This window comes from Dinoponera quadriceps, unplaced genomic scaffold, assembly GCF_001313825.1.
Source record: "Dinoponera quadriceps isolate SergipeBrazil2010 unplaced genomic scaffold, ASM131382v1 scaffold1782, whole genome shotgun sequence".
Lineage (NCBI taxonomy): Eukaryota > Metazoa > Arthropoda > Insecta > Hymenoptera > Formicidae > Dinoponera > Dinoponera quadriceps.
In genome coordinates this window covers 1,956,448-1,972,096 of record NW_014555947.1, presented here as the reverse complement: position 1 = coordinate 1,972,096, position 15,649 = coordinate 1,956,448, and the positions used below count along the sequence as shown (strand labels likewise).

General features: G+C 38.2%; 1 protein-coding gene across 1 annotated transcript in view; it reads right to left on the bottom strand.

The window, feature by feature from the left end:
- LOC106745994 (hydrocephalus-inducing protein homolog) overlaps positions 1-15,645 on the bottom strand; it is a 28,855-nt gene extending 13,210 nt beyond the window's left edge. The window contains exons 1-37 of the mRNA XM_014622083.1: positions 15,518-15,645; positions 15,244-15,441; positions 14,572-14,719; positions 13,841-14,052; positions 13,072-13,281; positions 12,730-12,966; positions 11,550-11,705; positions 11,401-11,488; positions 11,069-11,251; positions 10,704-10,954; positions 10,197-10,336; positions 9,964-10,114; positions 9,678-9,895; positions 9,200-9,396; positions 8,274-8,351; positions 8,031-8,192; positions 7,761-7,932; positions 6,814-7,239; positions 6,422-6,612; positions 6,157-6,347; positions 5,782-5,956; positions 5,584-5,696; positions 5,422-5,499; positions 5,224-5,344; positions 5,032-5,124; positions 4,525-4,958; positions 4,277-4,377; positions 4,082-4,208; positions 3,851-3,961; positions 3,522-3,764; positions 3,057-3,277; positions 2,673-2,898; positions 2,495-2,631; positions 2,066-2,296; positions 1,422-1,725; positions 1,077-1,337; positions 39-378 (exon numbers count right to left, since the gene is read on the bottom strand). Of these exons, the coding sequence (XP_014477569.1) occupies positions 39-378; positions 1,077-1,337; positions 1,422-1,725; positions 2,066-2,296; positions 2,495-2,631; positions 2,673-2,898; positions 3,057-3,277; positions 3,522-3,764; positions 3,851-3,961; positions 4,082-4,208; positions 4,277-4,377; positions 4,525-4,958; positions 5,032-5,124; positions 5,224-5,344; positions 5,422-5,499; positions 5,584-5,696; positions 5,782-5,956; positions 6,157-6,347; positions 6,422-6,612; positions 6,814-7,239; positions 7,761-7,932; positions 8,031-8,192; positions 8,274-8,351; positions 9,200-9,396; positions 9,678-9,895; positions 9,964-10,114; positions 10,197-10,336; positions 10,704-10,954; positions 11,069-11,251; positions 11,401-11,488; positions 11,550-11,705; positions 12,730-12,966; positions 13,072-13,281; positions 13,841-14,052; positions 14,572-14,719; positions 15,244-15,441; positions 15,518-15,610 (7,018 nt within the window). The 5' untranslated portion in view covers positions 15,611-15,645. The remainder of the gene's footprint in view (positions 1-38; positions 379-1,076; positions 1,338-1,421; positions 1,726-2,065; positions 2,297-2,494; positions 2,632-2,672; positions 2,899-3,056; positions 3,278-3,521; positions 3,765-3,850; positions 3,962-4,081; positions 4,209-4,276; positions 4,378-4,524; positions 4,959-5,031; positions 5,125-5,223; positions 5,345-5,421; positions 5,500-5,583; positions 5,697-5,781; positions 5,957-6,156; positions 6,348-6,421; positions 6,613-6,813; positions 7,240-7,760; positions 7,933-8,030; positions 8,193-8,273; positions 8,352-9,199; positions 9,397-9,677; positions 9,896-9,963; positions 10,115-10,196; positions 10,337-10,703; positions 10,955-11,068; positions 11,252-11,400; positions 11,489-11,549; positions 11,706-12,729; positions 12,967-13,071; positions 13,282-13,840; positions 14,053-14,571; positions 14,720-15,243; positions 15,442-15,517) is intronic.
- Positions 15,646-15,649: the final 4 nt, after the last annotated feature.

Genomic DNA, 15,649 nt, shown 5'->3' with positions numbered 1-15,649 from the left:
GTCGCTGTTGTGTCGCGCTAGGAGAAAACAAAACTGACTGTGTTCAACTCCGTAATCCCGCAATCCGTTCGTCGAGTCCTCCCCATTGTCGCGGGTGCCGAGGGTAAAGAGAAATTTCGGATCCTCGTCGATTTCGATGATCTCGACGATCACCTTGGCCGGTATTAGGCCGACATTCCGGAAAGCGAAACTTCTCACATCGGAATCGTTTACGAGCGTACGGCCGAAATTTAGTACAGCTCGTTCTCGTTTTCCATTCGGCGGTTCCACTATTGTCACTTCTGGCACGCAGGCCTGTCCCATTAATTTAACGAGAAATTTTTCGTCCTTCAGGTGCGAAGGCTGCTCGACCTCTATTCCGAAAACGGCGTGGTATGTCTGTAATTATGAACATAACACTGAACACGGTAGAAAGCCGGCGTGAAAAGTATACTCTTAAATAATAATAATAATAATAGTAATAATAATAGCAATAATAATAATAATAGCACAACACTCGCCAAATCTCTATATAATTTCATAACTTAATAACTTTTACAATAAATTATTTATTATAGTAAAGTAAAAAAAAAAATATATATATATTACACAATTAGTATTGCAACGCTTTTGTATGTAACGCGTAGGGAAAGAGTTCTTTCATCTGTTCGTTTAAAAGTTTCTAATGTAAGAAGAAGTTTGTCCGGTCACATTTTTAAAATAAAAAGAAAATGTAAAAAAAAGAAGTTAACTGAGTCGCTTTTCTTTGCGATAGAAAATTTTTCCTATGTCTAGCGAGTGATTAATGACTTGAGATCTTTTTGTTCCGGCGACGACTTTTCTCCCGAGTTTTAAACATTCTTTTCTTTTATCCGACTCTACCGCGTATACCTGTGAAGAAAAGGATGGCATTGTTGTCCCTTATTTTTGCTTATCTAGTCTCGGTTCCGCTAAATTAAAATTAACAAAATTAAATGTTGAAAGAAACGTTGAAAGAAACGTCGTTTTTGTCAGCAATTCCGTTTTCAATTCTAAATTGTTTTCTCTACGGTTAGCATTGTACATATTTAACGCTTCGGCTATCGTGAGAATGTTACCTCTAGTAACGTTGGGTTGAACGAAATCGCGAATCTCTTCCGACTCATGGGCGGTATGCGCTCTCTCTCGGGTGTCACTACGAAAGTATCAGGTTCAAAGGTTGCTGATAGAGGTGAATTCCGATGTAAAGTCAGTTCTACGTCGGCAGGTATCATGTTTCGATTATGCAGCATAAAATACGCTTTGTGAGTGTGGCATACCATGACTTGCCGAAAATACAAGCATCTTTCTTCACGTGCGAACACAGTATGCGCGCCAACCTGTGCAACGACCGCTATTAGTCGACTCGTTGAACATATATCAAAAAAAACAGAACAAAAACAAATTAAAGAAAAGGAAAGTACTTCTTTTGGGCAAACAAAGTCCTGAATGCGCTCTACTATGTAATTCTCATGGAACATAGCGTCGAGATTATAAAAATCGACTCGGGGCAAGTAAGAGTTGACGGAAAGAGTTACTAATTTGCCGCTTTTGTCCTCGGGGACACTGTCTGGCACGAGAATTAATATTTGCTCTTCTTCAGAACCTACAAATTCCGGGTAACATTTGATCGTTACGGTATCGACCTTGCCCGGTTGGACGTTTCCCTCGGTCTTCGTTACGGTGAAAGGGCCGGCTTGCAACTTGGTCATAAATTCTGACATGTTGCTATGAGAACAGTAGGACGTCAGTAAATTAAAAGAAAAATGTCTTACTATAATTACTTAAGTGTCAGACAGGTAAAAGAAAAAGAAAAAGCTCAACTCGATTTCTGAATTAAATTTGGCTTGTATACGATGGAAACGAATCAATCATGTGGTACCTATCGTTATCCATTCACCAACATTCTGTAAACATTTATTCATTCTATCATACAAGATGACTGATTTATCATCGAGAAAGATAGAAAATCGATCTTCTTAACCGCTCCGATACATGAGAAATTTGTTGAGCGGAGAGGAAAAATTGTTTTATTTACTTGATATGTGAGTTTTCGATTTTCAGTTGCTTTTTATTTTTTCTGCTTGATGTATCCGTCGCTTTGTCGATATCCTTTTTGATTGTGTCTTCCTTCTTAACCTGCGTCATATAGGCGACCGACGGATGGCTGATAGGTGTTTCCTGAATGAAATAATGCAGCGGGAACTGTCCGATATTTTCCACATGCAAGTGCATCGTCTTTTCGGTGCACACGCCGATCGAGGTGAAATTTATCTCAGGATAAGGATAAACGCGGAATCTGCAGTATAAAAAGACGCGATATCGAACGGATATAATCTGTACACGAGTATAATCTGTCTCTCCTAACAAAAATCGAAATCTACCAAGAGGAAAATATAAATAAACATTCTTGTAAATCGGGAGAAGGGATCTTTCATTTAAAAACGTGATTAAATTTAAAAGGGTATTAATCCTTTTTAAAGATAACACTTTTTACCTAGTGTAATAAGCAACTAGAGAAACTGTCAGTGGGATTTTCGCAATTACGACGGCTTGCTTGTTCGTGTCGAGAAGGTTACATTGAAGTATCGGACACTCTTTCAGGGTAATTTCGTTCTTCGGTAAAAAAGTTACCTGACAAGAGGAACAAAATTTTACCTTAATCATTGATTCGCATTTCTTACTATTAGGCAGACAATTTCTTTCAATTTCTGACATTTGATCGTGTAAGAATGATGTGCGAAAAATAAAAAAAATTGTCTAAAAAAATCTACTTCTACGGTTTTCTCCTCCTGCGATTTTATAGAACCAGACGCAGGACTAATTTCGATGTCTTCCTTCAGTCTGGCGGGTAAATTTGGCACGATCGTGGCATGTTTGTCTCGCCCCTCCAGAAGTATGCTGAATAAACCGCGTATTTATTTATAATAATAATATATTTATATAATAATACATCAGTAGCATTGAAAGAATTGGAGATGAGAATTTCAACGTTAGTTCCTCGATATAAACATTCGAGCTAGTATAGTACATCGTAATGCAATTTCTTCTACACTTACACATATTTAACTTCGTAATTTCCTCGATTGTTTATTGTGAAGTTTGCACTTGTAGGGAAGCCAACTTTCACGCATTTTAAGTCAATTGGATTTGCATGATTAATGTCAACAGCCACGTCGTAAGTTTCTCCAGATAGAGCGAGTGTTTCCGTAAAAATCGATTCCACGTCGTTCTCGTGGAAGAAAGCGTCGAAAGTCAAGCTCATGTCGACCGTTCCAATCTAAGACCGGAAAATTCTATTTTTGAGAAATTCCGTATATACTTTTTCATTAAAAAATGTCCCAATAACTTTCACTTCACTTCAATTTTGCAAAATATTATTCTGCTGAAAAGTCTTCCAATTACATTAATTAAATTTAAATTAACGATATTGAAGAATTCTAATTTAATTTAAGATTTTAAGAAATTAAATTTTAAATGAATATGTGTCACAATGCTGGCAATAATTTAATATGATCTTTTACTTTGCTGGCGTGATAACAGAATTCAATTTCTTGATCATTCCCTGCTTTCACAATTCCGCTGTTCGGCGCGAATGATATTTGAGAATTCAAGGATTCGTCAGGAACCAGACGCCAGAAGATCTGAATCGGGGATCTGTTTCGAATGACACTAGTGAGAAAGTCTCTCCTATACAGAAGCACTTGGCCGAAGGACACTTGTTTGTCTTCAAGTGCTATATCCAATTTCGAGCCGCTACACCGAAGCTAAAAGAATTCAAAGAAAGTCATATTAATATTTCACGCTAACTTCAACATGTTTTAAATAAGTAATAAAGTGGCGTATCTCTTGCCTGGAATGTATCGACGTGAGGATTATTCGTCACACATATATACATCTCGTCGGTAAACAAGCCCGGTTTCGTAACACCCGCCGATATCTTCAACAATCTGCATTGTTCAGCCTACAAATTTCAATTATATCAAATACTGTAAAAATTATAAAAAACGAAATAATATTTATATATGTTAAATAATTTTATTAATACATTATAAATAAAGTATTAAAAATATATATAGCTTACCGGAATGTAAAGCTTCTCTTCCTTCAAAATGAAAATATCCGGAATATTTTCCTTTAAATAGAAGCACACTTCCGCATCAATTTTCGAAGTGTTGCAGAATTTAAATTCCGTATCACGACGATGCTCACTGTTTGCAAAAATTACGCATCCGCAATTTGTTTTATTCTTTCATAGGATGAATACTTTAAAACGCACCTTTTGTCCTCTCGAAACGCCAATAAGGATCCGAAATCGTAAGCGCCAATGTCAGAGAAGTACGCAGGATCGTGTATGTCGGCAATCTTTACTTTTTCAACCTACGAGCCACATATTTCATTTTAGTCCCATGAAATTATTGTAAAAATAAATTTAATACTTGATGTTTTGTAAAGAATCACAGAGGAGAATCGGTAAGATTCATTCGTGTCGAACTGAATTATAAATGATGGGGAGAACGTTGTTACTTTTGAAAAGACCGCATTAGGATTCATATCCAGTCTCGGGAGATCCGCGATTCCACGAACGTTGATGTTGTAAGTTATGTCACCACCGTCGATGACGGATAACGCGTATGTGCATTGGTGAGTTCCCATTTCCTCGGGTTGATATCGGATCTTGAATTTCTGACTCTCACCGGACTGCAAAATCCATCGTGGCTTCGGCTTCGTCTCCTCGAGCATTATTGTGCTCGCGTTAGCTCCGACGGTGTCTTTACTCTCAATAGTGGATGCGTTCAACGATATAGCGTCTTCGGTTTTATCGACGAGATGTGATCGTTCTCTACGTTTAGTATTCTCGACGTGATTCTCTTGATTATTAATCGCGCTCACGCTCGAGGAATCGACCGTCGCGAGCGTGGACTCGAGCATCGCGGACAACGAGACGATTTCATAGGTTCCTAATTAAAAAACAATTAATTCGTCTCTTCGTAAAAATGCGTTACGTTACGAGCTACAATGTGATATACTCGCCATCACTCCCGTCGTCTCGTTTTCTTATGTAACTTGGCTTGAGAATATGGTATCTCTTCGGCTGGAGATCCGGCTCCGGTGAAATTTCAACATCTAGCCGTGAAATATTATTGTCTCATTAATTTTTACTCGTTACTACATTTTACCGATTATAACTCAGAGATCTATTTTAAAGGTGGTCGTATCGCTTACGGAGAGCTTCTTTGGCGAGACTATTTTCACTCATCTGATTAACCACCAAGTCGTACATTATCCGATCCCACGGATCCATGGCGTTTACATACCAGATATGAAATTCGTTCGCGTGAGTCTGCTGAAATAAATTATAGCGAAAATTTCCACACATTGCAGGTGCATTGAAAATGCAAAGCGTGCTAAATTATACATCACCTTCTCACTGATGTCGGGACCCTTGTCTCCTGGTTTATCGGTTTTCACGATTTTGCCATTTGTCGTGAGCGACGTGTCCTGAAAATCGATGACGATATATATATAATTCCCGTTTATAATTTAGGAAGGAGCAATATACAACGAAATCTTGTAAAATATTGCCTTCTTAAGAGGGTCCCAATTTTTAATGATGTTTTCTATGACCGAGAGATTGCTGTGATAATTATTCATGGCTTTGGCAATATTTTCCAGTTCCTCTGACATTTCCTGCTTCTCTGAAGATTGCAATGGATAAAATGAAATCATGATTTATCATAGTAAACTACTTAATCTCCGTCACAGTTTAATTTTGAACGCTACCTTTCGAATCGTCTTTTTTTTTCAGTTCTTTAGAATTCTGAATCGCTTTCTTGCTGACTGGAGCTTCGGCAATTTGAAATTTTTCTTTTTGATTGTTGGATTTCTCATCCTTCGTTATTTTATTCGTTTCCCTATTTTTCACGATGTCTGCCTTGGAAGATTTGCGTGATGACTTCTATAAAATATGAATTCTGCCAATAAGTAATATTGATAGAAGAATATGTAGTATCGCAATAGTATCGTCGACGTTAAAATGCGAAATGGAAAAATGTCATTAACAGCTATTTAAATTTTCATACATAAAATTCTTGAGAATATATGGAAAAGAAAGAAAATTTAAATTATACATCTCCGTAGTAAGATTAAAGTCAATACTTTTCGTTTTCTCAACTCTGTCATCTGTTGTAGAAATTGTATTCGCCTTTGTAGAGTTTCTTGCTTCTTTATCGGCAAAGTCGATTCCAGATAGAATTTCTTCTCATCTTCTGCAAGTAGCTCATACTCGGATAACCACATTTCGTCAATTTCTTGGATTCTTTTATTAGTTTCTTCCATCAATCTTCTCGCTATGTTCGTACGATGGATATAAGAATTTTAAGACTTAATATCTTATGTAAGATAAAAGTAGTGTATCACGCACCTTCTAATTCTCGCAATTCATTCATCTTTCGAATATATTTATCCATTGAGTTTATAAAAGTCACAAACAACGAATATTCTAAGTGCCCAACGATATCGAGCAATACGAGTAGCGTCGTAATTTCGTTTCTGATAAAGACGTTGTTCAAAGTCTGCAGCACAAAGCCCTTCTTGAAATCCGACAACGACAGTCTGTTTGTTGAGAATAGCAAGAGAAAGATATGAAAAAAGTTGCGAGAAAATTTACTTCACAATATGCGACAAATTATTCAAATTTGTGTGATTAATAAAATTTAAGAAATATTGCAATGATAAAATAATATATATGATATGGACGCAAGTTATCAAGTTATCACTGAATATCTCGGAAAATGCACTTCATAAAAACGCTACCTTTCTCGCAGAACTTCGGCTAATAAGTGAACGTCGAATCCGAGAAAAGTATCATCCTGATTCTTCTCGGTGCTTTTCTCGCCGACTTTGTCTCCCGCCGATTTCGTCGCGTAACGCAACATATTTCTCTGCAGCTGCAGGATCGTTTGAATCTTAAATTCGTAAAGACTCACGGGATCTAAGAATTTCAAATCTTGCTCTCGCAGAATTTTTGCGAGTCCTCTTTCAAGTGGAATGATTGATTCAGGAGGTGGCACGTCACTTCCTGAATGTCTATTGATCTTCGTCGCCGTTTTCAAATTAGATTTAGTCATTTTCGATGATTTCGGACTTTCAGGTGATATTTCGTTCGCTACTGTCTCCTCTTCGCTATGTTCCGCAAATCTGGTTATTTCCGTCCTGTGCAGAGAAATTCCCAAAACGTCTCTGACGTGAACAGATTCAAAATTATCCATTTATTTCCTTCAGTTGGAGAGAATATTTCGAATTTCTGTTTTCGAACGAAAGTCTCTCAGATTCTATTTGAGAATCTAACTTTAATTTCGCTTCTCGTACGTAGGTAGTTATTTATATTTCTGGCCTTGGTAGCAGTAAGTGTTGCCAGACATCATCTGACGTTGTCATTGGAAACTTGACATTGTTGAACATAAGAACACATTATCATTTGAGCGCGGTTTGTGTTGTTTACAGTGAATTGAAAAATTCATGTCGGGCAAAAAATGGAATTAACTCGTGAACATTTTCGTGCGATAATTTTTCATAATTTCGACGTGGATTATCAAGACAAGAGTGCATCGATGAACTTAATTCTTTATACAGCGAGAAAGCACCATCCTACAGTGCTGTAGCTTTCTCATATTTTGAAAAACAATAAAACCAATTTCGATCATAAATATTTGTTTTTTCATTATTAGGCCAGAAATATAAGTAGCAACCCTCGTAATTACTCATATTTCTCCAGTTCCGACAAGTACTCCTGATACGCGTCGTCAATGATCCGCCGCAGTTCGACAGAACACTGGTTGTCGCCGAGTGCAATTCCTTCAATCATAGCGTTGTCTATGCATAGTAAAGGCACGTGCAACACCTTGGCGCTTCTACATGCGGCTTCTTGATATTCTAAACAATAGCATGCATCCACATGCACACGCATACAATTCAATAAGTATTCAATATATTTTCCTCGAACATAGTGTTCTCATAGTGCGCGAAATTACCGGTAAACGGCGCGCCGTGAAAAATAATGCAGACTTTTTTGGCCGGTTGCGTAGGGTCGGGTTCTGGAATTGGGCTTTTCTCGAGACTATCAAACAGTTCCTTCACGGGATCTTTCATTTCCTCCGAGAAATTTAGTTCCTCGCGCAGAGCTTCTACGTAGCCTGAACAGAGAGCCATATTTTTACCAAAAGGTATAACAATTATTTTGCAATAATATTTATCATCCAGGTAGTGTGACTCACAAATGAGCATAAGCTGAATCTCTTCGGGATTCTTCGTCAACCATATCGGCTCGGAGAGAAGATCTTCAGGACTTTGTTCTATAATTAAATTAAATGCAATGTAATGAAGTGAAGAAACGAGAGTCCTGAAGGATTAAGATAGCATTAAACACATCCAACATCAACAGCAAAAAAAAGGGAGCTGCAAATATAGCGAAGTCAAAAATATTGATTCACACGAATAGTTAAATAATTGAATAAACATAACAGAAACTGAAGCAATACAGAACGTGGAGAAAACCAAAGAAAAATGCAGAAGCATCGAGAAGGAAAAAAATATTTAAGGACGCAAAAGAAACGTAAGAGAAACGCAATATAAACACGTACGGAGGAAACGCTAAAGAAACGCTAAGAAAACGCATAACGAAATGCATTCTAAGATGGCATGGTGGTTTTACTCCCCTTTCGCAATCTCATAATTTCTCAAAGAGTTTACGATGAAAAGAAGTTATAGATGTGGCTTGAACAACGTCGCTTGGCAAGGAATTCCATAGATATGTTGCAGAAATAGTGAAGAACTCTTTGTATATTTCAGTAAGGTAGGTAGGAAGAGCGAATTTTAAATTAAAAACACGAGTCGTCCCAAGGACGGACGCAGAAACGGAGAAACGGAGGAACAAGTAGCAATAGTAATAGTAGGGGAGAGAGAGAGGGGGGGAGGGATGGAGTTAGAGAGTTTATTTAACCCGGGAGATAGGGGGAAGGACATAAAAATCCCAGACTCGAGAGCACACAATAGTGAAAATAAAATATGGGCTTGCTAGTAAATTTAACTCAACGAAATAATACATTTAAATAGGAGAAGAAGATACAAAAAACAAGTGATAAAAAAGAGAGAGATAGAGAGAAAGTTTATCTTTGACTATTCCCCATGTACACATATATACCGTTTAAAGTAGCGACAGTTCCTTCCTCGATCGTTCTCGCTGACAAAGCGTACTCCATCTCGCTCACGAGGCTATTATAGAATTCCATTAAAAACGTCGGCATTCTCTCTCCGAGTTTTCGAGGCGGTAATAGGATTTCTTTAACTCCGTAGTAACGAATCAGCACCTCGGCCGCCCGTTCCTCTTCCGGAAAAAGACTGCGGACCCGTCGCAGTTTATTCAGTAAAATATACTACTCGAAGAGACGAAATTCCACCCACGCCACTTTACTCATCACTCTCGCTCTCGTCTCGCCACAAAGTGAGAAAACCGCCGCACGCTTTTCCTTATTTTTTTTCTCTTTTTTTTTTCTTATCTTAATGATTGCCACATACACATAAAATGCACTTTTTCGCTTTGGCTAACCTTTTTTCTTTACAGATTTTTATTTTCACTTTGCCGTAATTTCTAATTTTTTTGCTCTTACGATGACGGTTACCTATCGAGATGATGCCAAAAAAATTCCACCGGGTCCTCGCAAACATTCTCGATCGTAAATATTTTCTCCCGCACTCCGGTGAACGGAACCGAGGGTGGGAAATCGATGTCGGATTCGCTTATCTGCAATTTTCGCTCTGTCCCATGACCGCGCAGTGTTATCGTTTGCTCCTCCAGTCCCATGTCGACGATGATTTTTACTTTCGCCGTCGCATAACACTGTAAACGATCGACTGAGGGTCGTATAATCGTGCAAATATGTGACGCATAAGGTACGCGGCAAATACCGTTTTGCGCGGCTTGAAGTAGACATTGATGATATTCGAACGACCCGGTGAAAGAATCTCCGGTTTGTAGCTCAAATGGAACTGGCAATCCTTCTGTCTCTTGCGAGTATTGCTCGTCATTTTCGCTTCCCAGCAACAATTGATGAAGCCTCTGAGAATCGAGACACGTGTTAGTTTTTTCAGTAAAATCCAGTAAAATCAGCAGAAGATGCACTTAAGAGCCGATACGTTACTCGTTCTTCAGCAGAACGCTCATCATTAAGCATTCCCCCACGATGACAGTTTGGAAGTCCAACGATCTCGTGTTCAGGCTCACGAACGGATAGGTGACGACGCTTTTTATGATTATCGGGATGGTAGGACCGCGGGATACCTTGTGAAATCAAACAAAATATCTCTGATACGCACTGTGAACTTACATCCCATTATAAAAAATTTCATCATTTTTAGCCCCCGGAAACTGTTAGTTTGCAATTAGCTAGTAACGTTAGTTAGTAGTGAAAACGTGTGATGAATAAACACGGCGAATGAAATATTTTTGTAAAGATGGATTTTTGGATCATCGTATATATTCAAGCACACATTCAATAATTTACAACGAATTCAATATCAAATTTGCATATAATATTATATATATATATATTAATATTAAATTGCTGGCAAAACGTTACATCGCCGCAGTGAAAATGTTGGCTGAAATCAAAAGCGTCGCGTTTAAACAGTCGAATAATTAACTTTACTTCTAAATGAATCGTATGTTGTTCCTTCGTGCTTCTCTCGGTGTATCCGGCCGATGTCGGTCGCCATGTAACAACCAAGGGTGCAGTTTCCCCGACTTTCAATAGCACCTTCTTAAATTGCACGACGATACCGGAATTCTCAAGTTGTTTCTTATCTAATTTCTTTATCGCGATTTCCACGCTCCATGGTCCGTAATTGATAATCGTCGTCGAGTAACGCGCTGTGAGATCGATCGCGACGAAACCCATGTCTGAAAATATTCGTCGCGCCGTTGATCACCGAAGTCGCACATTTCTTCCACGCAATTCCCCGTAGATCGAATTGCAGATAATTTGAGATCAGCGCGATATTCCCACGGACATACCTATGACGTATTCAGGAACGTAGAGACGAGGAAGGACGGCCTTTTTATGCGGAATGGAATGTTTCATCAAGACGGATGCATTCTCCTCGGTGAAACGAGTCGCCAGGAGTCTGTCGATAGCCATTTCGATCTCGACTACGCTGGGAAAGATTTCCTCGGGCGTGATCAGGTCCCATAGATCACCTGGGAAAAGAAAGGAAAGGAATCAGTTGGAGTTTCAGTTCATTTCATTAATCTGACAGGTTTTACGTTCTATCGCACACATATAAGTCTGTTATTTTGTGAATTTATTAACTAGATAGATATATTAATTGAGGCGAACACGATCTCACGTGATAGAATCTTCTCGTCCCATTCGGGTATACGAGTCCACGGTCTATTATCGTCCATATCATCGAGTTGCATCATCACTTGTCGTCTCTGAAACGCAAGACGCTAAAATAGCATCGTAATTTTCGTGCTCGCAACCAAAATTCCGCACCATCGCGAGATAATTAGAAGTTAATAATTGGATCGCTCGGTAACCCAATTCAACGGAATGCCGCTGAAAAATATCTTCGCGTGGGATGCAGGGGTAAACTTGCGGGTAACTTGTAACGCCTTTCACGGTAATTATCTGCGGAATTATATGAGCTACCTAAAAAAGAAAATATATATGTATATATATGAATATTTTTGTACAGTAGGCATAATTGATAATATGATTAAATTACGATAACATGAATTATGATTATAAATTATGATATTAAGATAATTAATTGTCATAATTTCATTGTATCATTTTATTACATTATGTATTATGTTATGTAATCATAATCAAATAATCGATAACACAAATATTGATTTTTGCGTTAAGACGTATTTATATACTATACGAAATGTGGTTGTTAAAAACTGGGACTGGTGAGTGATAAATGTAATATATTTAAAAAATGTAATACAATTTAACTATGTATGATCCTCTTCAATATACTATACACCACTATCTACATACTGCTGCATACGCATTTTTTATTGTCCAAAGCAGCTTACTTCTTTCACTAACTGAAAATGGAATTCCTTCAACACTCTTTTCATTTTTGGGAATAAATAAAAGTCGCAGATTGTTAAATCCGGCGAATATGAGAATTTCTCGAGCACCGGGGATGCGTTTATCAGACAAAAACTCCTTTACGGAAACTGTATCAAGACGTTGTGAGCCAGCACATTGTCTCGATACAGAAATCCACGCTTTGTTCCCCCACAAATTCGGCTTCTTCTTTCAACAAACACAAACATTCTGTCGGAGATTTTTTCAACGAAATTTTTTTTAACGAAAAATTTCTAATTGACGCGCTGTGCAATTTTTAAACTCGGCATGATTCTGTTAAAATAACTTAAAGACGTCCATTTCCAACAATGTCTGAGTGCAAACTAAATAGCGGAGTTGGACGGAAGCAGTTTCGTTCGTTGCAGGAAGGTCTATTCCCACCCATATAACAGGATTCGTCATTATGGTGGACAGTCCCGTCTTTAGATAACCACATCTCGTGTGTTATTATGTATTTCGTATTTCGTGATTACGCGAGCAATTAATTCATGACGATAATTTGCATCGCGCGAAGTTTGACATCAAGATACACTGCGATATGGGAGAGGGAGGGGGGTATATCACAACGCACTTGCAGTTCTAGCTCGATTTCGAAAGCGCCGAGCAGCGTCGGTTGGAATTCGATCTCAATTTCCATCGACGATAGCGGATCTATGGTTCCTTTATTCGGCCGGACCGTTAACGCGTTGATTGCGTGGCCGCTTTTTCCCGCGTTCGATATTAAATTCCTCTCGTTTATCTTGTAACTGAGGGATATCACGCTGCGATTCGCTAAAGTGAAGCTCGACCGGCACGTTTCGCCGTACAACTACGGTGCGGGTCGATACGACCACGGAGGTTGAATTAGCTTTAACGTGTGTGTTACTACGCGCATTCAATTAAAAAAACATAAAGCATGTGAATAGTCGCTCACCCGTTCGTTGAAATCGATGATTCGTTTGTTAACGAAGAAGTGGACGAAGTCCGCGTTGGCGGTGACGTTCACTAGCTCGGTGGGGCCCTGAAGAACGTCGCAGAGCGCGACGACTTTGATCCGCACGGGCTCGGTGCCGTGGAAAATGAAGCACGTATATTGCGAGGAGTGTGGAAGGATAGTGCCTTCGTGCGGAACGATATCGAGTATCTAAATGACATATAGGAGAAAAAAGAGTAAAATGACGAAGTGGGTAAGATGATGATTTGCCAATTGAATTGAATAAATAAATTTTAATTGAATGAATAAATATAGCGACCATGAGGTAAGATAATATATAAAATAATATGAAAAGTTCATAAAAATTATCTATTTTTTGCACACATGAAAAAATTTATTTTCGGCCCTCGTTATCTTACCCCACATACAAAAGTCACGTTCTTGTCACGTTCTTAAATTAAACAAAATTTTTATTTATTTAGATTTTAATTTATACAAATGATAGACAAGGCTTTAGTTATTCAGAAAAAAGTCAATCATTATTATTATGTCACTATGAAAATGTAGGAAAAATCGATACGCTTAAGGTCGTCCTACCTCCCTCATCCCTATTAATTTTCGATTGAAATTAGCTATCGTCGTGATTACGTAAGCGGCAATCGCCGAATAAAATTCGCAATCTATAAGATGCGCACACACGCGCGCGTGTGCGCGCGACAAATATTAATTTCGCTAGATTGAACTTTATTGAGAAGAGAGAGACACCAACCCCGTCGAGTGACTCCCTCGTGGGAGGAAGAGGCTTGAGTGCAGACTCCATCAAAGCGAAAATTTCCGGGTCTTCCAAGTATGATAAATAGGACATTTCTATCGGCCTTCCCGTAGGTAAAAGGATGCTCCTCAATTTATCACGCGTTTCGTTCAGCACTCGCGAACAGAGCGCTTTTGCCAGCGAAGTCTCCGACACCGTTTTCCGTAGATCTGATTGCGAAAAGCACACGCGACGAGCGATGTGTTATCTTTCGGCAAAGTACGACCCGCAAGAGAAATGGTAACTCTTACGAGAGAACTGAATCGAGCGGTTAACACGGGACGTTAGACGGAAATCCCTGATGTACCGGGTCGGACGAAAGGTTCGGTTCAGTTTTTCAGACAAATTTCATATTTTATCGCATTTAACGTAGACAGACTCGTCAATCACCGTCGTCATTTATAATAATAATAACTATTGGTCACTACAAGCAAAATAAAAGTTAGCAATTATGCCAAAAATGGTAATAGCAGCAAAATAACTGCAAAGAAATTGATATAACTCTCTGATCCAAGCAGAACCACCAGTTAGATAAATTTGTAATCGCTATATTGGTCGTAATGTAGTATTCCTATAATTCCTCATCAACGTTCAAATCGAATTATTTCACCGACCCGATAATTATTTCAAATGTAAATTATTATCAATACTAAAACAGTACTTTCTCCGATTACATGAATAATTCATACCGTAGCACGATGAAGCTGACGTTGCGAAGATCTCTGAAGATCCATTTCCGTTCTCACGATCCTCCAAATTTTCCTTGCGATTGCACAAGCGCGCAGCAAACTCGCAATCCACCACGTTGATTTGCAACTCTGAATCGTCCGTGAAATTCTGTCGACGAAAAATGCACGTTAATACACAGAGAAAAAGATTTCTTTGGATTTAGTATTCATGTTTATTTAACTTTGGTTTGTTTAGTATAAACAATATAATTTAATTTCAAATATGATTTTGTTTGAATGAAAATATTGTTATTTCATTAGAATAAACCAAGTTGTTTGATAGAAAAAAAAAATTATTTAAAGGAAATAATATTTTGTTTTCAAGAAAAAAATGATTTCATTATATATTAAATATTGTTCTATTGGAACAAAGAAGTTCTTTAATATTATCCTAACAATGTTACTTATTTCAAATAATTTGTTGCTTATGACAACTATTATGATGTTTGAATAAAAAAAATATATTATTTGATATAAAAGTATTTATTGTTTGAGAAACTAAACAATCTTTTTGTTGAATCAAATATTTGTTTGTTTTTTTTCTTCCCAAGAGACAAATTTGTTTCGATTAAAGAAATTAAATCCGAAGAAATCTTTCTTCTGTGTAATAATTTCTAATTCGAAGTAACTCACCCTAGCGTCATACGTGACCCGGTGAATCTCGATACTCTCTCCCGCCCACAAAAACTTATACATTACAGGGATCGGTCCATTGTTAGTCAGCTTGAACTTTTTCACAGCTCTCGAGCCCAAGATGCAATTAATGGTCGCGTCTCTGCTGGGCAACGTGATGCTCGGAAAGTTCACAGCGCCTTTGCACAGTATCTTATCCTGGAAATAAACGGACGAATTATTCGCGTTGTACAGGCCGATTTTACAATGCAAATCTCACGGGGTAGGGGTTCACCTTATTAGGATGCTCGTTATACTTGAGGTAGAGCGCACCGTTGTAATTCTTCGAGCAGGGATTATCGAGATTTATATCGGGCGAAAAATTCATCGGGATCGTCACGGTGGTCCCGCTCGTCAGAACGATTTT